This window comes from Babylonia areolata, chromosome 2 (assembly GCF_041734735.1).
Source record: "Babylonia areolata isolate BAREFJ2019XMU chromosome 2, ASM4173473v1, whole genome shotgun sequence".
Lineage (NCBI taxonomy): Eukaryota > Metazoa > Mollusca > Gastropoda > Neogastropoda > Buccinidae > Babylonia > Babylonia areolata.
Window position 1 is genome coordinate 9,885,445 of NC_134877.1, and position 24,114 is coordinate 9,909,558.

The 24,114-nt window shown below is 40.2% G+C and overlaps 1 protein-coding gene across 1 annotated transcript in view; it reads right to left on the bottom strand.

Moving 5' to 3' along the window:
* The window catches only part of LOC143297375 (plexin domain-containing protein 1-like), a 170,522-nt gene that overhangs the window by 60,706 nt on the left and 85,702 nt on the right, over positions 1-24,114 (bottom strand). Inside the window, exons 4-7 of the mRNA XM_076609687.1 lie at positions 23,767-23,836; positions 18,249-18,371; positions 14,009-14,062; positions 13,416-13,480 (exon numbers count right to left, since the gene is read on the bottom strand). Of these exons, the coding sequence (XP_076465802.1) occupies positions 13,416-13,480; positions 14,009-14,062; positions 18,249-18,371; positions 23,767-23,836 (312 nt within the window). The remainder of the gene's footprint in view (positions 1-13,415; positions 13,481-14,008; positions 14,063-18,248; positions 18,372-23,766; positions 23,837-24,114) is intronic.

Below are 24,114 nucleotides of genomic sequence, written 5' to 3' on the forward strand. Positions count from 1 at the left end.
TGCGCTGACACTGTCGCACCACGACATCAACAAAAACGCCAAGATTTTTGACAAGGCAGTATTAGATGTGGCGCAGGCAGCTATTCCACGAGGCAAACGCAGAAACTACCGTCCCTACTGGACACCTGAACTCGACACCCTACACAAGACCCTCAGTGAAGCCACGGACACAATGGAGAGCTCCCACACTTATGAGAATGTAGAGACACACAACAGAGCGAAAGCTGCGTTCATAAAGGAAAAGCTACAAGCAACACGCAAGAGTTGGCAAGACAAGACATCCTCGCTGAACATGGAGACAGACATGCAGGGGTTCTGGAAGCTGACAAAGAAACTGAACGATGACAACCCCAGCAGAGGCAAGACTGTCATCAAGCAGGACAACCAGCTGAAAACAGAAAAGGCTGCAGCCAACACCTTTGCGGAACTGTACCGAGAGGACAGTACGATCCACATGTCCAGACAGCGCATCAAGCAGGTACGAGAGGAAACCACGAAACTTATGACATCAGACCCACATGGCATAGATGACAGCTGTACAAGCGAACCATTCACCATGAAGGAGCTGAAACAAGGCATTCGCAAGCTGAAGCCCAAGAAATCTCAGGAGCATGATGGCGTCACTGGCAACATGCTGAAGCACCTGGGACCAGCATCCAGAACAGTGCTGCCTCAGATCTTCAATCACAGCTGGATAGCAGGAGTTGTGCCTTCCATCTGGAAAGAGGCAGAGATCATCCCGATCCCAAAGAAGGGAAAGAACAAGAAGGACCCCCACAGCTACAGATCAATCAGCCTTCTGAGCTGTGTCAGCAAGCTGCTGGAAAGGATGGTCAACCGCTGCCTCACCTTCCTCCTGGAAACACAGAACATCCTTTCACCTACCCAGACCGGCTTCAGAAAATTCCGCAACACAGAAGACCAACTAGCCCTCCTTGTCCAGGACATCGAAAACTCTTTTCAGGAGAAGAAGAAGACACTGGCCATGTTTTTTGACCTGTCGAGAGCGTTTGACAAAGTGTGGAAGGAGGGCCTCATCCTGAAACTTCTCCAAGCTGGCGTATGTAGCAAGATGTACATGTGGATCCACCACTACCGCTTCGGCAGGACTGCAAGGGTCAAACTAGACGGCTTCCACAGCAGAAAGGTCAAGCTGCGTGAGGGTGTCCCCCAGGGAGGAGTGCTTTCCCCAACATTGTTTCTGTTGTATATCAACAACATCAGAGACAACATCACGAAGCACGTCTCCAACAGTCTGCACGCAGATGACCTGGCAGTATGGACATCCGCTGAACACACCAGCACGGCCTCCTACCGGCTTCAGGAAGTCGTCAGCAATATCGCCACATGGACAGAAGACTGGGGTCTTGAGCTCAACACCACAAAAACCAATGCAACACTCTTCTCTCTCTCCGCTGCCAACGAGCAAGTCAAGCTGAAGCTCCAGGGACAGGTCTTGCCCCAGACCAATACACCAACATTCCTTGGCATCAAGTTGGACACCTACTTGACCTGGAGGCCCCAGATTGAGGAGATGGAGAGGAGAGGCATCTGCAAGCTAGCCCTGCTGAAGAAGCTGGCTGGGACGACTTGGGGAGCAGACAGCAGGCTTCTCACCAGGGTCTACATGGGAGCGGTCAGACCCACCATGGAGTACGCCTCAACCTCGTGAGGCACAGCCTCCAAGACCAAGAGCCGGCTCGACAAAGTCCAAACTATGGGACTACGCCTCATACTTGGAGCCATGAGGTTCACGCCGATCCATGACATGGAGAAATCTGCTAACATCGAGCCCCTGGAGAGAAGACGCGACCTGAAAGTCCTGATGCAAGGAGAGAAGCTCAGAAGACTGCCCTCACACCACCTACACCACAGACTGGAGCAGCCCACCAAGAACCGTCTCAAATGTCAGAGCCTCAACCACCAGTATAAAGCACTCAGAGCACAGCACAGTGATGTTCTGGCAGCAAAAGGGGAGTCTTGCACTGACCTTGCCTTGCCTAACTGGAGGCTTGACCAAGAGATAGAGGCCACCATCAGCCTCAGAGTTCCTGTCATCACCACCAAAGACCAGCAACCAGTTACTCTCAAGATCCTGACTCAGGCCATGATAGAGGAGTCCTACCCAGCCAGCTCCTGGACCCATGTATACACAGACGGATCAGCGGAGGAAGCCACACACAACGGAGGCAGTGGTGTCTACGTCAGATTTCCCGATGGAGAGCACAGCAGCATCGCACTCCCTGGAGGAAAGCTCTGTTCCAATTTCAGAGCTGAAGTCCTGGCCATTAAAACGGCAGCAGAATTCCTCTCCTCCTGTGGAAAGCCCCTTGGCAGCATCTCCATCTTCACTGACTCCATGTCCACACTCCAGGCCCTTGACTCCCCTGATCCTGGTCCACTGATCCAGTCCCTTAAGGCCTCCCTCGCAACCCTTACCCAAACAGCCCCAACGACCCTCCAGTGGGTGCCTGCCCATGTAGGCCTCCAAGGCAATGAGCGTGCAGACCACCTTGCTAAGGAAGGAAGCCAGCTCACACAGCCAACCGTTCCTGCCACGTATGAGGAAGCAAAAACTCTCCTCCGCAGCAGATTCCGAAGAGGCTGGGTCACCCTGAACGGAGGCTACCAGGCACACCAGGATCCCATCAGGACACTGGAGAGGAGACACCAGACTATCATCTACCACCTTCGCACAGGACACTGCGGCCTCCGAGCACACCTGAAGAGGACTGGAGTGGCAGCCACATCCCTATGTGATTGCGGCCAGGCTGACCAGACCCCATCCCATATTCTCCAAGACTGCCCCTTGTATGAGAAGATGCGGCAGCAGTCCTGGCCTGGGGGTGCTGACCTCAACACCAAGCACTGAGGGAAGGTAGCCGATCTTCACCAGACATCCGAGTTTGTGGCATCCCTCGGACTTCGACCCTGACTGCATAGCTGTCGAACGCAAAAGAAAGAAAGAAAGAAAGAGTTCAGTGTATACTTAAGTATTGTGATTGGTTTTTAATATTCCATGTATGGTGCTGAGGGCTTTGTTTAGGGAGAGGGGTGAGACTGATTATAAGTATTGTGATTTTAGACGTCTATTAAAGTATAAATTTAGCACTGTTATGTATGTAACCAGTTCTAAGCATTGGGATTGGTTTCAAGTATTGTGATGTTTTAAAATTTGTGATATTACTATTGGTGTTTGGCATTGTGATATGTGGAAGGTGCATTGGTTGGGTATTGTGGTTTGTGATGTGTGCAGTGTGTGTGTGTGTGTGTGTGTGTGTGTGTGTTTGAATGCGCTATGGTGTTTGCCTGGATGTCTGTGTTGGTCATGCCTTATGGATGTTGGTTTTTCAGTTTGTGTTGAAATGCATGTTTTACTTGTGAGGTTCTACATTGTACATTTCAAATTCGATGTAGGCCAACACAGAATAATTTTCTGAAACTCAGTATGCTGACACTTTTTGCAGTCAATTTTTCATTCAGATGTTATGGCAACATAAAGAAAAAGTACCTGTGCAAATTCAAAGCTGTGTCTGTGTGGTCTGCTGGTATGTTTATTTCTGTGATGAAAAATCATTGTGGAGCTATCATTTTCCCAAGAGAATCCAAAAGGGAAAAACTGAATACACACCTCTTCTGACAATGGGCTTGTTGCAAGTCTTTAACCAGTTCAGTGCCAGAGAATTTTGTAAAAAAAAAGAAAAAGAAAAAAAAAGTGCTCTCCCCTTGCCAGGGAATTTTGAAGATTCGGGGGTAATAAATCACAAAAAATTCTAGCACAAAAGCTATGGGTGATACAGAAAGAAAGTGAATGTTTTTGTGAAGGAAAATGAGTGTAGATACTGCTTCTGGGCTCTTTTACCCAATTAGGTTGATTGTAGATAACTGTTCAGGAATGTAAAGTCAAGATAATAATTTTTGTGCAACAAAAAAGTCTATTTCCACCTCTACATAATGACATCCATAAATAAAAGAAACAAAATACAACTAGAAATAGCATGCCTATTGTCAGATCATACCTGTAGAAGAAATTAAAACTGGCTATAAGTTTATAAAAACAAATCACAGCTCGTGCAGACATGTAAGTAAACCACTGTCCCAACAATGACAAAGGTGGGTAAAGTCAACATAAAAGGTCAATCACCATCTTAGAAACTGAGCTGGCAAGCTTTTTGACAGCTAAGAGCGTTCGGGAGTGAGAGGGTTAAGTTCTTTGATGACTTTCACTCCATTCAAGTTGCACATGGACTGATTAAAGTGTCTGCTGTGCATCCCGCTTGCCACCTCTTCAAACAAGTCAACCATCTGAGTCAGCGACAAAAAAAAAAAAAAAAAAAAAAAAAAAAAAAAAGCATGAAAAACAAAAAGCACGTGTTTCACGTCCAGTGCAAGTTCCACCCTGCGTTTCGTGAAAATCGTGGAGCATTGGCGTTTGTTGATCCTACAGTCTGCATTGAAATGTGACCACACTCATTCCTTGAAGCCACACCCCCTTGATGAACTCTGGCTGACATTCGACCTATCATCTTACATCACTCCCCTCCCTCTCCCCTCCTTCTTCCAACGCTCGCTGTACGTATTCTGTCAGTCATACCCACTTCTTCAAAAATGCTGTCTGATTGGATAGATGGACTGAATTAGCATCAAATGGGCTGTCAGTTTCGTCACTGTCGTTGTCAATCACCTTCGTTTTCAAACCAATCATCAGACAAGATAGATCCTTCTCCATCACGAAAGCTGTTCATAATCACAAGCAGAGCTTTCAGAATTGTGTAAATCTGCAGACTGTGTTTATTTGCTTTACTGGACACAGTTTTCAATGACTTTTATTGCACATGATGCAACCTCCTTTTCCACTCGTGTATCACGTGGTCAGTTAGCAAATTATTATCGAGTAGAAAGGGGTCTTCTACCTGATAAAAGTTCATTTAAATAGTATTTTTATAATCCAGACACATCAAACTAACTGTTCAGAGTTTGTTTATGTGAATTAAACCAAACTCCAAAGGAAAAATCAGAACATATGCAGGACGTCACTATCGCAATACTTTTTGTAGGACGTCAACTGACGCCTTATAGGCACTCTACTGGTTAAGTATTTCCACCAAAACACTTTCCATCTGTTTACAGCACTGACTCACAAAATGTTAAATAAATAAATCACCAAAATGCCAAAATGGAAATCTGAAAATACTTAATTACTCTGACTCATGAACATGTATCTGAAAAGATATATCAATGTACAATGCCAGGCAGTGAACCTTTAAAGTTTGTGCTCCAGTTGAAAATATTTCTTGTAAGCAAAGTCAAGCACACAGTAACATGCTAAGGTAACCTTCGTTGGTTGACTTGCCGACAGTCATGATCCAACTGAGAAAAACCATTTTGCTGTTCAATTTCTGCAGTTCTGCTTGTACTGAGGAATTGGATGATCTTTTCTATTCATATCATATGTCCAAGCTACTATTGATGAATAAAACTCTTATTCAATACTATACTTTGATCTTGTTATTGAGCATGGTATATGAAGAGTGCTTCATAAATAGCTGAACAGAGAAAAACTACAGGAACAACAGAATCACAATTTACATCATAGAACAGAGCCATGGTGTCCAAGCTATAATATCAAATATCATTGCATTCTTGAAAACCTGTTCTGCACAGGATGGTAATATGTGGGGCAATGTGCAGAAAACATGCAATGATCCATTATGACTTCCACCAGTGAAAACTGTTCAGTGAAAGATTGTAAAGTTTATCACATTATTTTGTCAAGCATGTGCCATGCAGAACAACATTCTAAACTGGTTCAAGGCTCAAATATGATGACCGTTGTGGTCATCCAGTAACTGTCATTACTCCAGAAAAGGTTACCCACATGATGTCAGTGACTGAGGAGGATCCAATAATTATCCATAATGACATAGAAATCTGGCATGCATGCAACTGGCCCAAGCCATGGACCCAGACACTTTTTATCACCACCATCCCCCAGAAAAGAAATATCTGCCAGAAACACTATCAGAACTACTGCACCATCAGTTTGATCAGCCATGCCAGCAAAGTAATGCTCAAAATGCTGAACAGATTACAACCGCAAGCAGATGATTGATTGATTGATAAGGATACTTATATAGTGCCTATCCTTGGTCGGAGACCAAGCTCTAAGCGCCGCCATCACTGCTGAAGAAGAGGCTGGCTTCCATGAAGGCAGAAGTACCATCACACAAATCTTTAACCTGTGTACCCTCTGAGAAAAAAATCCTCCAACACCATGGGGAATTCTGCCATGTCTTTAGAGACTTCAAGAGGAGTCTGGCAGAAAGCACTATGGGCCACAATGGAAAAAAATAACATTGGGCAAAAGCTTATCAACACCATCCAGCAACCACACTTCAAAGCAACCAGTGTAGTACTACTCACACAGGGTGCTATTGGAGAGTCTTTGTATACTTCAGTTGGAGTCCATCAGGGCTGTTCAACATATTCCTGGAATGCATCATGATTGACATACTTGAAGATCATGTCAGCACAGTCAGCAATGGAGGAAAAACCATCACAAACCTCTGCTTTGCAGACGACACCGACGGCTTGGCAGATACTGAGCAATAACTTGTCCAGCATATTAAAAAACTGCATGAAACATCGACAAGATATGGCATGGAAATCAGCACAGAAAAGACCAAGTTGATGGCCAGCTACAACATCACCATCACTGCTGATGTAACTGTCTGGGGAAAGAAACTGTTCAACAGTTCAACTACCTGGGATTCATCATCAGCAATGACAGAAGTCCTCTCAAGGGTAACAAATACAACAGCAGCACTGTGCAGACTGCAACCTACACAGAAGGACAGCGACATATCTATGAAACACAACATCAGACTCCTGTGTGCACTGGTATATTCCATCTTCCTGTATGCATGCGAGACATGGACCGTCACGGTGGATTTGGAAAGAAGAATTCAAGCCATAGAAATGAGGCGCTATCACTGCACTGTATACTTGGTATCACTTTAATATACTTAACATCAGATACACTGATCACATCACCAATGAGCAAATGTACCAAACCATCGAGCAGCACATTGGAAGTTATGAAGATGTGCTAGCATCAGTAAAGAAAAGATAACTACAATGGTATGGCCACAAAACAAAAAACAAAAAAAACAACAAAGCAACAACAACAAAAAACGATGGACTGACAACACTGCAGAATGGATAGGAAAACCATTTACAGAGAGCCCAGCTTTGACATACAACTGATAGACCTGGAAGAATCTGAAGAACAGTTCTTCTGTGTGACACCCAAATGACTCTTCAGAGAGTTAAATAATAATAAGAAGATGATGAATGAAACATATACTACAATGAACTCTTTTTTTGTTTTTATAGTTGGAACACACTTCTGTTTCAAGCCATAAAGGTAAGGTTGTGGTTCCTTGTCCGCCATTTTGAAAGCACCATGAGGGGGGTACTGACAATAACATCCAGATATTATTATCCAGAGTGTGACTGACTGTTCCTCATGGGTAACTGAAGTAGATATATCAAACTTTCTGACTATTGGCTATTAGGACACATCAACTTTGAAACAGAACTGAAAAATCCTGAAATGACACTGACGTACATAAATGTCATTGGGCACTGAAGAGGTTAAAATGATGAACAAAAGATGACAAGGGATTATTGGAACACACACATGTTCCAAAACTATGACAGAGAAAGATCGAATCATGAGATGTAAATATTTCAGTATGATCACAAAACAGTAAGTCAACTGTTAGGTGGTGGGGTTTTTTCAGGTGAGAATCCACTTGAAAAATTGAAAAGATCCAGAAGTACATGCAAACAAATGGTAGTGTATTTCTTTTCAAAATCCGGTCTTTTTTGTGTGGGAGGGAGCAAACTATTTTTCCCCATTACTTTATATTTTCCAGTGTCTTCATATTTTCCAATGTCACTATAATTTTACACATGCATACTGATGAATTGTGGGGGTTCTGGGGTTTGGAAAATGAATATCTGGAAACACACAGCAATATGAAAGTATAGTTAAAACTTAAGACTCTCTGATTTCCAGTACAGAATGATTATAGCACATAACTCAAGTTTAAATTTCTGACTCCATCTTATAGATCAAAGAACACAATGCCTCACACAGGTGTATGAAAGTAAGAGTCAAAATGTCAGAGTCTATCCCACATAACAATCATTACAGAATGCATCACAGAGCTACATAAAAAAACTAGAATTTAAACTTCAGACCATACTGTGTATGAACTTTAAACTTCACAATATTGGATATGACATCAGTTACAGTGTACAACACAACATTGTATGAAAGTAGATTCAAAACCTCAGGCTCTCTCCTGCACAACTACAGACATAGAATGTATAGGGCTTGAGAAGATGACATCACGCGTGGTGCATTGTGGGATGGGATGCCATTTTGTAGGCACAGCTAACAAAAACGAAACTATGTGATGCGGTGCTAAACTACGATCGTCTCCACAAAGATGCTGAGCAATGCCACTCACTTGTTGCATTATTGGCTGTACGAGCCGAGGATACAATACTGAATTGGGACTTACTGGGCATCGATTTTTAACAATTTCCCATAGTTGAAACTACAGCAGGAAGCAGGTTGAAGAATTCACAGAGCAAGGAGGCAGGCATGTATTGCAGCTATCCGGCACACCACGGTGACGTTTGCAAATACCAGTGAACATTTGTGTGTTGTTCAAGACATTTCTGTGGAGATAACACAATGCTGTTAGCTATGAACTAAAGTGAATTCAGAAGTATTCTCTCCAAATTGGCTAGTTTTCATTACACATGTTGCAGCTTTGGCTAACATGAGGTTTTCAAGTGAATTCTGACCTGTGTTCAGATGAAGGCCCACAATCTGTTGGCTTATCATATGGCTTCACTACAGGACTTTGCCTAAAAAATAAGATGTTATCCAACAATAACTGATTTTATTTTTCTGTGCCTTTTAGTTTCATCAGTCTCGACCTGTGTCTGTTATTGTTAGTTTCATCAGTCATTACGCCGGTTCCCGGCTGATGAACAAAGGAGAGAATTAATGTGGGCCTTGGTTGCTGCTTTTCAGTGTCACTGTAGACCTTGCTCAGTTAGGAAATTTGGAACACACTGCTTAATAACTGTTTCAAAAAACAAAAAAACAAAACAAAGAGAAATGAAACAAGACATGTCTTCAGATCAGTATATAAGGTGAACATCAAACTGGATGTGCGCACACACACACACACACACACACACACTGATGTGAGAGAGAGAGAGAGTGACAGAGAAAGAGTGTGAGTCTGAGAATGTGCGCATGTGTGTGTGATTGAGTTTGTGAGAAAGAGATTAACTGCAAAAGTCACCATAAAAGGTTTAATTATATTTTCAAGTAGGCCTGCCTGTGATATGTTGAAGTCTCAACCAACTGTGGGCCCCATCTCTTCACCTTGGGCACAGCAGAGTGAAAATAACAGAAAGTGAAGAAAAGGGAGGAAATATTGAAAAGTTAAAATTCTGCTCACGATATCTCAATTTTGTGATTTTCCTGACAGTATTACAGTTTTTACTGCTTTCTCTGCCACAAGGGAAGAGGCGCCTCTTATCGCCAGATGCTGATCATGACTTTAGTGAGACTGTGTCTACAATCATGTATGCCGCATCAATGTGTGGAATCCTTCGGGTAAAAAGTAGCAGCAATAATTGATTGCTTTGAAATTTTCATGAAAACACCATCTAATCTTCATGAAGAAGACATGACAGATTCTAATAACAAGCACATAACAGAGGAAAAAGGATTTTAAAATCAACTTCTGCTTTGGGATCTTTGAGGTCAGCATCTTATCAGATACTGGGGTAAAATTATGTGAATTTTGCCCAGCACTCTGTGTGTGTATGTATATATGTGTGTGTGCAGTGCCAGTGTCAGTATGTGTGTTTGTTTTCTGCTGTGATAGTGTGGGTGCGTATATGTATGCTTGAATGTTGGCTCACATAGCTTGAAACCAACCTCCACACCCAACGCACACATAAGTCACACAAACACACACACACACTCTCTCTCTCCCTCTCTCTCTCCTTCCCTCTCTCTCTAACACAACACACACTCACTCACACACGCAAACAGAGCGGCACACATTCACAAACTCACACACACAGACACACACGCAATGACACAGCACACACAAAGCACACAGTGAATCATTCACACACACACTAACACACTAGACACACCACTCAGAAACACACACACACACACACTCACAAGCCACTGATATAAATTTTGTTTTGATCGGTGCATACAAACACACATACTGACAGCACACTAACAAACTGTGTGTGCATACATACTTTTTACTGTCTCAGTGAACAGGCATAAAATCAAAGAAGAAACACACACGCACACACAACAGAGTGAAAGTGACACACACAGACAGCAGACACAATCACTGTCAACTGAACTGTACTGGTCAAATCCATTCACAATGCTAAGTTTACCTATGTATGGACACCTTGCCTCAAGATAAGCTTGTCAAAGTTCTTCCTATTTCAAGTTCCTATGCTTTTCTGTTTTACACTTGTTAATCTATCTGGAGCATGAGATGTTTAATCAAATTGGATGACGGAATCAACAAAAGTGAAGCAGGCCGAAATGAAGGGACATAACTATGACAATCCTTGTTTCGTGACGTCATTGCTCATTCCCCATTACAACCTGTATGAACTAGAATTTACACATCAAACTCTGTTGTATATGACTACAGTTACAGAATACAATACACATTTGTATGAAAGAGTCTGAACTTTAATGTCTATCCCACAAGACTACCATTATAGAATGTGTAATACCCCACAAGTGGTATTTACATAGATTTTTAGGTAGAATCCATTCTGAGTTTTTGAGCTGCCTCCCTTGAATTGTAATTTGGGCATTTCATTTTATTTCATTAATTTTTTTTCTGTGTATCATTATGTACAAAATATTTGATTATATCGAGTTAGTAGGTTTTAGAAACTTATTTTTATGAATGATAATTTATTTCTAAATTCATATCACACTTCCTTCCTGCACTTAAACGCGCATCTGCTGGGTAGCCATTGTTGGTAACTTGTGTATTAGATAGTAGAAACTGGAAGTCAGGGGGAGTTGTTACCCCTGAATTTTTCAAACAAGGCCATGGTCAGTAAATTTAATAAACATTGTCCCTGTATTATAATGATGCAAAGATATTTTATCAAAACTTCATTGTTTGATTATTTCGTTTATTTAAAATAAAGAACATTTACGTTATTTCATCTGTTTCATTAGACTGAGCAGACTAAACTAACATAAATTCAGATAAGGTGACATGTGGGAACTGTGTGTTACAGGGTTACTGATGTTCCGTTTAACTTTACTGGGTTCAACTAACAGCTTTGTTCAGCTAGGTTCAGCTAGCATCTTTATTTAGTGGGTTCAACTTTGTTCAACTGGGTTCGAGTTGTGAGTTCAACTTTGTTCAGTTCTGTTCAACTGGGTTCAACTGACTTACGGTTTCAACCGAGTTCTTGCAGATTCCATTGTTCTTGTGGATTCCAACTGTTTTGGGGTTCCAAATGTTTAGCAGATATCTCGTTGTCAGTCAGTTTTCTCGTCCATTAAAGTCTTCTTCGCCAACTACACATGCATGTCCATTTTGTTTACACATCATGCCCCTTGCGTGCAGTCCGGTATGCTACAGAATGCATCACAGACCTGCAAGAACTGACAGACTTTATTGTAAAATGTTTTTACTACATTTACACAATACAACACAGAACTTCATGAAAGAATACCCAAAACTTCAGGCTCTAAGTTCACATGCCTACCTAGATAATGTACTGTAGTATCGTACTGGCATTCAGATACTTATTAACCCCTAGGCTGCCTGCATGACGAGATAACTCGTCATGGCAAGCATGTATGCTTCGCTGCCACAATGATGAGATAACTCGTCATCGAAATATTCTGACTTTTCCCTGGTTTGCATTCACTTCCTTGACAAAAATAGTGGTAGCTTTAGCCTGGGGAATCTCTCTAGATTCTATTCATAGCTAGAAACCCCATCTACGTCATGAAGCAGTCCTTTATTTGAACGTTTTGGTTGGGTCACTGTCCAAGTGTTTGCCTGACTTCTCTCCTCGCTCGCTCAACAAAATGTCGGACTGACGCCGTGCTCAAGACATGCGATCGTGATGAACTAAATCAACCAAGATTTCTTTCTTTAGCTGATGCTCAGAAGGAATTGAAGCGTAAATTCGAAGGAGAAGATAGTGATGAACATTTATAGGACGATCTGATAGAAAATAAAGGGAGTAATCAAGAGAGTGGCCAAGATAAGACTGTCAGTGAGTGATGCCAGCTATACAGATGTTAGCAGACGACAGATGACCGAATTAGCAGCAGAGCGATATTCTTGGCATGCAGCCAACGCGGTCTGATGAGAACTGAATCAAGTGACCGTGTGAGAGGGGTGAGGAGGGGGTGCATACTGAGGGGGCGTGGCCTCACATCCATTTTATCACTTGGAGAAGTCACAATGTATTGTGTATCTATCTCTTAAAAGATATAGATATATATATTGTGGTTGTTCTAGTATGATTTTGTGTTTGCAGATATCCATTTGTCCAGAAAATATGATGTTTTCGTGCAAATTACCTGACTAATGTTTGTAATGAACAAGTTGAAAATGTGACAAAAAACAAAACACTGATTTCAAAACAACAGCATGTCACTAAAAATATATAAAATGGGAAAACAGCATGTGTTTTGTATTCTTTATTCATTTACCTTTCAGAAAATATATACTTTTATGGGTCTTTCTCCAATAACAAAGAGCACAGAATTTTTTGAAAATTTCTACCCGTTTTTTGTGAAAAAACCCTGGCAAATAGATTTCACTTAAATCTTATTTTCCTGGCAGCGAAAGGGTTAAGTGCTCCTTGTATCAATGAAATATATACTTATGAAATACTGAACAATAATATTTGCATAAAGAGAAGATTAAAAAAAAAAATTAAAAAAAAACAAAAAAAATCTCTAGAGTGTGCACTACCCAAATTGCAACTGCTGTCAACACTGTTGTAGTACTTGCAGCAGCATAACAGCAACAACAGAAGTAGTCCATGATCAATGATCATGACTGATGGTAGTAATTACTGAACATAGAAAATGATTATATAAATAACGCAACAGCAGCAGTACAATAGTTGTTGCTATGATGGGTGGTAGTAATTCATGCAGCACAGAATACAAATAACACAATAACAATACCATAAAAGGAAACAGAATGCAGAAACAAAACAGTCAAAATGATAAATACTGATCAACAAAAAACAACCAAAAGAGTAGAAAACACAAAGGTACTGACACTTTTGTAGATGAAGGTAATGGTTCCATCAGCTTTCAGTTTAGCCTGGAAGATGAAGGATCCATCTGCACAACAAAAAATTCAGTTGACAAGTTTCAACAGATATGGAGAAAGATAGAAATGGACAGAGTAAGATACATGTATGAACATGATGACACCAATATATATCTCTGTGTCTATAGCATGTGCATCTCTGTGTGTGCATGTGCGTGTGTGTGTGTGTCTGTGCTTGTGTATCAGTGTGTGTGTGTGTGTGTGTGTGTGTGTGTGTGTGCATGCCTTTGTGTATCTGTTTGGATGGACTGACATGTATCATGTATATATGCACAAACATACACACGCATATGAACATGCAGACTTGTATACATAAAAAAATTGCTCACTTGCATGTTAAAATGTACGTTTTCATTTGATTACCATACATTATAAAAAAAGATAGAACACTGCAATCTGATGTAATATTTCACCATCAAAATACTGTCAATATCATCAGCATATTATCATGGCAAAGAAGTAGGCATACAACCAACAAAGTTAGTAAGATTAAAAATCAAACAAACAGAATCCCATCCTTGTTATAAAACTCCACTCACGTGCATCCTGGTCCTTCAGTATGACATTGTGCCACTCAATGACAAACTCCTCTCCTGAAATGTCCAGAAAAAAATAACAAACAATAAAGAGTGGTAACTCTCTCTCCATGTACAAGGTACACAACTTCAAGTCAGTGCTGCTTATGCTACCACTTCAGCTAGCACACAGGTAAACAAAAGGTACATTGGAACAAACCCAGACACTTCCTAAAGAAATGAAGCTCTGGGCTTGTCACTTCTGAAAAAAATGAAGTTCTGGGTTTGTCATTATATCAATCATTTGTGCACACAACAGCAATGACAAGAAATGTGCAAACACAAATTAGCTTTTTATTCAAGACTGGTATAGCCTGTTAATCCTGAATATGCTACATAGAAGGCAACCAGTGCAGTCATCCACAATGGTTCCATCAGAAACTGGTTCAGGACAACAGTCAGGCAGGGTTATCTACTATCCTCTACACTATTCAATATATTCCTGGAGCATATCATGTCAGATGCATTAGAAGACCATGAGGGCACCATCACCATCGGAGGCAGACCTGTTACAAATCTTCCATTTGACAATGACACTGATGGCTTGGCAGGTAATGAGACTGAACTCTCCAACCTGGTAGAAAGACTTGACATCACCTTCAGGGCATACTGAATGGAAATCAGACCAGAAAAGACAAAACCCAGGATGAATAACACCAATGGCATTAGTAATGATATGAAAGTCAACAGGCAGTCTTTTGAATCTGTATTCAGGTTCAAGTATCTGGGTGCCGTTGTCACAGATGAAGGCTTCAAACTGGAAATCAAGTCCAGGATAGTGCAGACTACAGCAGCACTCACTCAACTGAAGCCTATTTGGAGAGACAAAAATATCACACTCAGATCTAAAGTGAAACTTATGCTCTCACTGGTTTAATCAAAGCTTCTCTATGATTCCCTATGATTCCAAGCCATGGAAATGAGAATGTTTCCAAAAGATACAAGGCATCTCATACACTGAGCATGTCACAAATGCTGAGATCCACAAGATGATCACCCAAGTCACTGGACCCCATGCTGACCTAACCGTCATCATGAGGAGGAAGCTTAAATGGTACGGACACATCACAAGATCTGACGGGCTTGCAAAGATCATTCTACAGGGCATTGTACCAGGCTGCTGGAAGACAGGTAGGCAAAAGAAAAGTCGCAGGACAACGCCAAAGAATGGACAGACCTGAGTTTCCCAGATTCCAGAAGAGCTGTGAGAGACAGGAACCGATCACAAGAACTGTTCTGGAAATCATTTGCGGTGCCCTGATGACCCTCCACTGGGTTATGGGACAGGTGACGGTGAAGGTGAATATTACAATAATGAAAATTACTCTCTCCCTCGCCATTTCCCAACCCCCAAAAATATTGCCATCTTCTGAAATCGAATCTGTATGCGAGTATATACTATTACTACAACCACTACTATCACCTCTAGATTCTATTCATAGCTAAAAAACCCATCTACGTCATGAGGCAGTCCTTTATTTGAATGTTTTGGTTGGGTTACTGCCGCAGTGTTTGCCTGGCTCCTCTACTCACTCACTCAACAAAATGTCAGACAACCTGCTCAAGACATGCGATTGTGGTGCACTTAATCAACCAAGATTGTTTTCTTTAGCTGATGCTCAGAAAGAATTGAAGCATAAATTCGAAGGAGAAGACAGTGATGAACATTTATAGGATGATCTGATAGAAAATAAAGCGAGCAACCAAGCGACTGGCCAAGATACGACTGTCAGTGAGTGATGCTGGCTGGACAGCTGTAGCAGACGACAGAAATGACTGAATTATTAGCAAGACACAGTGTGAGCGATTTTCTTGACACTCAGCCAATGTGGTCTGATGAGAACTGGATGAAGTGACCGTGTGAGAGGGGTGGAGAGAAGACCGAGGGGGCGTGGCCCCACCTCGACATTATCACTTGGAAAAGTCACAATGCATTGTGTATCTGTCTCCTTTTTATTGTGGTTGTTCCAGTATAATTTATGTGTACAGGTATTATCCATTTGTCCAGAAAATATGATATTTTAGTGCAAATTACCTGACTAATGTTTGTAATGAACAAGTTGAAAATGTGACAAAAAACAAAAAAAACTGATTTCAAAACAACAGCATGTCACTGAAAATATATATGATTAGAAAACATAATGTGTTTTGTATTCTTGATTCATTTACCTTTCAGAAAATATATACTTTTATGGGTCTTTCTCCAATAACAAAAAGCATAGATTTTTTTGAAAATTTCTACCCGTTTTTTGTGAAAAGACCCTGGCAAATAGATTTCACTTGAATTTTATTTTCCTGGCTGGCAGCGAAAGGATAAAATGAATCAGTTATCATGTGATAATTATGCAACATTATTTTGTAATCATCTCAACATGGTACTATGCAGACATTATTAAAAGACTAAGCACTTGTGTAATGTCTACATGTTTTATATATCAGTCTATTTTTATAAACAGACATGATAAAATTGATTACTGGTAACTGGGGCAACTCAAAAACCTGTATGTTGACTCATTTAGTGCATGACGATAAAGCAAAAGGTTGTTCAATAGATATTTATTTTTCATGCATTGCTAGATGATAACTATATTATATATAATAATAATAATATTTTATTTTCATATAGCGCTATAATACAATCATAAGCAAGCTCTAAGTGCTTTACAATCCAGTACCTAAAGTGAAACAAGAAAGCATATAAAAAGTAGCAGAAACATAAAACAGAATCATTAATATCATAAATACACAAAGCATAAAACTCACTTTCAATACTACAACTGTCACACTCCAACACTCACACAAACACACACATGATTAAGCAGCCGAGATAACAGCAATTTTCACTTTAAATACATGTACATGTAAAAAGGAGCATAATTGTAATCTGCATGCCATAGATTTTGTAAAAATTGTAAAATAAAACTTTGGATAGAAAAGGTAAAAGGGGTAAAAATCAGTAGTCATTCTCCCTTTTGAACCACACCACCACCATCCATCTACTCACCCCCATTCTCTCTACTCACCCATCACACACACTCACATTGCCATGGGCCTGGAACAACAGCACTATTTGAGTTATAACAAGTATTTTTTAAAGAGATAAGTTTGGTTTTTTTTAGTTTTTTTTTTAAAGATTTGCTTTAAAGGTAGATAGATAAGTTGTTTGTCTGAAAACAATAGGCAGAGAATTCCAAGTTGTTGGGCCGAAGATGGAAAATGACCTCTTTCCACAGGAGTTAAGGAAGTATCGGAAAACGGTTTGCTAGGAGGAATCAAGAGATCTCAATGTTATGTTTGGTAAGTACGGGTTAACAAGCTCAGAAAAATATGAGGGTGTGGTATCACAATTCAGGCACTGAATGCATAGACAGGCAACTTTATATTCAATTCTGGCTTGAACAAGCAACCAATGAAGTGTCCGTAGGAGAGCAGTAGCATTCTCTCTCCTTGACTTTTTAAGGACAAGTCGAGCTACACTATTCTGTATTTTCTGGAGCTTGTAGAGTTTATCATTGGGAAAGCCAGCTAAGACAGAATTACAATAATCTAGGCCGGATAAAATGAAGGCAACAGCAAGTTTGTTGGCAGCATCAACAGACAGGAAGGGGTGGATTTTACTAATCTCATGAAGCTGAAAGTAAAGAACTTTACACAGGTGGTTCACATGAGTTTCCATCGTGAGGGATGAATCAAGGTAAAAACTAAGACTGCGGACAGAACTAGAGAAAGAAATTTCTGTGCCAGAACAAATGATAGACGTAGTATTTATATTGCTGTGAGTAGTAACAAAAAACATGGAGAGAGCAATAAGACAGTGTGGGACATGGGTGGGTCATGGTTTAGAGAGTGTAAGGGGTTTGGGGGGAAAGGTGTGTGTGTGGGGGTGTGGGTGATTATACAAAAGAAAAACCCTTGCAATAACTCACATTCTTGTCAAGCTAAACTATGACTCAGGGTTATGATAATACTGCATATCTACATTCTGATTATATAATAAGGCAAATCCTGCATTGGTATGTTAACTTATATGTGCACCAGTCATTACCGAATGTTATTGTCAGTGGTGATGACTTCACTGAATGTCAAATTCACTGATTCATTATGTGCTGGATGTGAAGTTTTGATTTGTGTTGTACTGAAAAGAATAGAATCTTCTGTGCAAGGGGTAAAAAAGTAAAAAAAACAAAAGTAGTCAATCACATACCAACTTGTTTGTAGAAGATATTGGAGTCTGGGCTTGTGGAGGTATCAAAATTAGCCATAAGGGGAGCGATGTATTGGGTGGCCGTCAGCCACTGATGTAAAAAGGGACTCATGTAGATGAAGCCTGCACACACAGAGACACACACACACAGACACAAACACACACACAAACACACACAAGAATCAAGAATATTTAATCCTTTCACCCCTTTTGGGGCATGAAGGATATTATATAACAGCAATAGTATTTTACACCAAGATTAAACATAAACAATTAAAATAACATAACTATCAGAAACAGAATACAACACACACACATGCACACATACATGCGTGTGCATCACACCCCCACCCCCAACACACAAACACATACACACACATTTGGTAAACCAAAAAAAATAAAAAAATAAATAAAAAAGAAACATAAAATGTCATGTTAAAGCTGAAGATTATCTGACATGTGAACTAACCATTCACACATAATACAAAATATCCACAAATCAATGTTACTGGTTGTAATGATTAGCAAATGTGCCCGAAGACACATCCAACAAACTTCTGATTCTGAATTGAAAAGACACATCCAACCACTTCCGATTCTGAATTGAAAACAGTTACCTCCCCATTTAACCAAGAACAATAGATTAATAGCAACTATACAAAACAGGTAAGAGAGAAATCAAGTCAGGGAATGCTAGACTTACTCTGATACTGATATTAGTGACAACTGTGACATTCAGAATTTCAACATGGTGTAAGAACAATGAAGCCAAGCCCATAATTACACGTCCATCTAGGATTTAATTGATTTCAACAAAAGACAGCATGCTTCATTCATGTACTGACAAACGTATGCAGGTCTGCTGCAAATAACGACATATGTTACAAGGGAGTGATGGCCTAGAGGTAACATGTCCGCCTAGGAAGCAAAAGAATCTGAGCGCAATGGTTCAAATCACAACTCAACCGCCGATATTTTCTCCCCCTCCACTAGACCTTGAGTGGTGGTCTGGATGCTAGTCGTTCGGATGAGATGATAAACCAAGGTCCCGTGTGTAGCATGCACTTAGCAAATGTGAAAGAACCCACAGCAAAATCCTTGCAAAATTCTGTAGAAAATTCCACTTCGATAGGAAAAACAAATAAAACTGCACGCTGGAAAAAATACAAAAAAATGGGTAGTGCTCTCAGTGTAGCGATGTGCTCTCCCTGGGGAGAGCAGCCTGAATTTCACACAGAGAAATCTGTCGTGGCCAAAAATGAGAAATACAAATACAAATAACAGCACTGCCACAAATGAACGTTGCATTTCTTTTTCTTGTTAACACACTTCATTTAGAAAAGACACAACTAAGTTCTCATAAGGCTGTAAAAGAAGGAGAAAACATCCAGTGACCAAAATATAATGCTTATATATATATAAAAAAACACAAAAAAACAACAACTAAAAAAAACAACAACAACAAACAACAACATATGAATATTCTACATCTAAGCAAGTTGAACAACATGTCCACACCACTAATAACCCTAGGATGCCAAAAACCTAAAAGAGGAATGGCACAATTTCAGCCAGCATGCAAAACTAAAGTCCCAAAGCCCCCTGAAACAACACCTGATGCACAAGCAGCACATATCCTAATCTGGGTTGGCCAGAAAGGCAGAGACATTTTTAACTCATGGAGACTTACAAATGAAGCAAAGAATGCCAACACAATAATTACAAAATGCAAGGAACATACTGAGCCTCAAACAAATAGTGTTTGCAACCGAGATACATATTCCATGAAAGAACACAAAAAACAGGTAATAATAATAATAATTCATAACTTTTCTATGGTGCAATATCCAGTACTAATGCTGCTCAAAGCACCTTACATCATCGAGCCAGATATAAACATAACATAAAACATTACAACAGCTCAATCCAATGCGTTCACAGAATGAATAAAAAAGCATGATCCACCAAACAATAAAAGTATCAAGTAAATAATGCTTAGATTAAAAAGAAAAACATTCCTTAAAAACACACATTTTTTAGACACACACATACATGCACGCGCACACTCACACTCACACACACACACATACGCGTGCGCGCCCAGACACATTAGATATATCAACTGCACTAAAATAGGATTACGTGAGTATAAATATCTCTAGCACAAAACTCCATGTGGCGAACAGACTTTGGACTAACCATCGTGCTGAGTACAGAAATGTTTGCGGAAAAGGTGTGTTTTCAGATCTGGCTTGAAGGTCTGGAGATCAGGAGCATTTCTGAGGGACGATGGCAAAGAATTCCAAATTTGGGGTACTTGAGCCCTAAAAGACCTTTTCCCTGCACATTTTAAATTAGTTCTTGGGACTTTAAGTTACAGTTCAGAACTGGATCTTAGCGTTCTACATGGTTCATACGTTTCAAGCACAGAGGAGAGATACGGGGGAAGAGATTCATCAAAATGTCAGAAGGCAAGTGTCGCTAGTTTACAGTGAATGCGGGACTCCATAGGAAGCCAGTGTAACTGATGCAAAAGAGGTGTGACATGATCAGATTTCTTTTTTGCTAGGACAAGTAGATCTAAACGATGAAATGGTTGACAACCAGATCATTGCAAGTATCACTTCACAGAAATCCAAGAAAAAATGAAAGCGACAAACCCACCATAGAAAACAGCAACAGACATCAGCATTGCCCATGAAACAACGCAAGAGCAGTTGAAATCAATGTTGGGGACAGCAAATCAAATGTGAGTAGATACAGTCAGAAAATCTTATAATTATAAGAGATGATTACCGGCAACGCCAACATAACAGATACGAAAAGAACAATAGCTCATGCAGAAACTGCGGGGGGAAAGCACAAGAAAAATGAGTGTCCAGCTTTTCGTTCCACCTGCAAATTTTGCCACAAATAAAATCGCTGGGCTAAAGTGTGCCTGTCAAAGAGTAGACAAGAACCACAGAAGAAATGAAGGAATGTCCACTCCATTGAAGAAGATGATGACAGTGACTTTGACATGAATGCCATAACTAGCAACCAAGAAACTCCAAACACAGTGAGTGCTAACACAGAACTTGAAACAGGACACATTGTGGGGAACAGCGACAGAGCTCCAGCAGACTGCAGACTTTGTAACCTGCTCTGGATTGACCATCTGAACCTTTGTACACTGAAGATGAAGAAAACTGGCAGACAGGTTGTTTACATACATTTGCTTCATTCTTCTTTAGATCAAAAGATGAGTTAGAACCATGATTTAGGCTATAGTCAAGGGGCTGTAACAGGAAAGACTTGAAAAACAGGTTTGAAGAATAGGTGGCTTAAAAGGCCACAACCTGTGTTAGTGGTAAATCAAAGTAATTGATCTAAATGGGAGACTAGTTCGGATGTGTTAAGCTTATTTGGGAGTAATGTACAGAGGTTCAGTACTATGATGGGACATGTTTTTTTTCTTCTGTTTATACCTTGTAAAGACTTGCTGCAGTACTGGTTAATGGTGTCTGTGTCTACACTGAGCAAGAGTATCTGAAACTGACTAGGTTGGGTTTAAGTACATTACTTGTATTTGTTTTATTCTTTATGCCTTATAAATCTATTGGTAACTTAGTTTCTGATTTTTGGAAACACAGTTTGGTGTCAGTTGAACTCTCATGTTGTTAGTTGAACTGTGATGTTGTATTACAAGAACACTGAGAGACTGTTTTTAGCTGATGTGATATTGCAGAGTTAAGTAGCAAACATGTGTTGATTCAGAAACATGAATTGTGTCCAAGTATATGACTTGCTGACAGAAAGAAAAGTGGCTGAAGTGTTGAATGCATCATTAAATGGTGGGAGTAAGGACTGGTTTGGGTCTTTGAGTATCCCACCCCCACCTCTCATGCTATATTACTACAGGCATTATGGTATGATGTTTAGATATCATTTTTGGTTCACATGGTGTATTTGGGCTCACATAAATGATAATGTTCAGTGACATGCCAATAGTTTCTCAGTTGCTGACATACTGTGGAAAATAATATAAGCATTTAGTCACAAAGAACTACAGTGGTGTGTGTGTAGTATCTGTGAAGAATGTTTGGTTAGCTACTCTTGGAGTTATTTTGAGGTTTGACTGGTCTATTTTGGGTGTTTGGTGGTGACAGCTATATTTAAGGTGAACAAATCTACAGGCAAACTCTGTCAAGGGTATTCCATGTGTGTGTGCATGTGTGTGCACATGGGTGATACAGCAAATTGTTATGGGAGATATGTTTGACTTGTTGGTAGCTGTGATTCCCATGTGACCTAGTGCTGTTATGTGCCAGTGGGATACTCTGTGGAATGAATTGGAGATTTGTTCATTCATAATGGAATCACACAATTATGATTGTATGGTGGGTAACAGGAAATGAATGCTGAGAGTTTGTATAAGTCGTTCATATATTTGCTGCAAAATATCTTGTGTCACTGACTGTTGGTCGTGGGTAAGCTAAATGGAGCTTGCACTTTACATGGATTTGTTATAGAAGAGTGTATAGTGCTGGGTATGTGGTGAAGTGTGTAGTAATTAGTTATTTCATTAAGCTAGACAACATACTGATGTTTGAATATAATATGAGATGTGGTGAATCATGTAATTAATCATTTCATTTGAATAGACGACATACTGATGTCTGTGTGTTATATCAGCTTTTCTTGCCAATGATATCCAGCATATGATATGGTATTTGACCTGGGTTTGGTTTTTGTATGTTTTCCAGGCATGCTGCTAGGTGCTTGGTAAGTGCTAATTAAGTTAGGGTAAATAAACATCTCAATAATCTTACCAAAACACCCTGCTTATGGAGTGATGGCCAAGAGGTAACGCGTCCACCTAAGACACGAGAGAATCTGAGCGCACTGGTTCGAATCACAGTACAGTTGCCAATATTTTCTCCCCCTCCACTAGACCTTGAGTGGTGGTCTGGATGCTAGTCATTCGGATGAAACGGTAAACTGAAGTCCCATGCGCAGCATGCACTAAGCACATGTAAAAGAATCCACAGCAACAAAAGGGTTGTCCCTGGCAAAATTCTACAGAAAATCCATTTCGATAGGAAAAACAAATAAAACTGCATGCAGGAAAAAGAAAAAGAAAAAAGGTGGCACTCTCAGTGCAGCGACATGCTCTCTCTGGGGACAGCAGCCCAAATTTCACACAGAGAAATCTGTTGTGACAAAAGAGAGAAATACAATACAATACAATGCTTGAGGTACAAGGAGAGAGTGGAGTGTGCACCTGTCCTTTACCTGCGATCCTACCCTACCAACTCACCCTTTCCTTCTACCTCATTACCCTTTTACACTAGGAAACTGAGATAGAATGGCAGAAAAACAAAGCGAAAGCCCTGAAAGACTGAAAAGAAAGAAAAAGGAAACAAAATCAGGTAATTACAAAAAGAAAATAATTTGCAAACTACACACAGTTTGAACCATGATTTTAAACTTTCCAGTAGTCTGATAAAACATACCCAACATGTTTTTTCAACATTACCTCCTGTGGCAACCGTTACATTGGTGATGTTATGACCATAAAACCGAAACTTGAAAGGCAAGGATATAGTCTGAAAACATAAAACATAATCATAGTTTACATACTTTTTGTTTTGTATTCAACAATTATCTACCATACTTAATTACTTTATAACTGTTTAATATCACTCAGTTTGTTACGGCTGACAACACAACTGTCACCATAATTAATTTTGAAATAGACATTCAAATTATGTATAAATCCATCAGCTCTTCAAAACTGCATTGGCTCTATGGTTTGAGAAAAGTCATGTCCATACCCAACACAATATACATGAATGTAAAAGCACAGTCAGACAGACAGACAGGC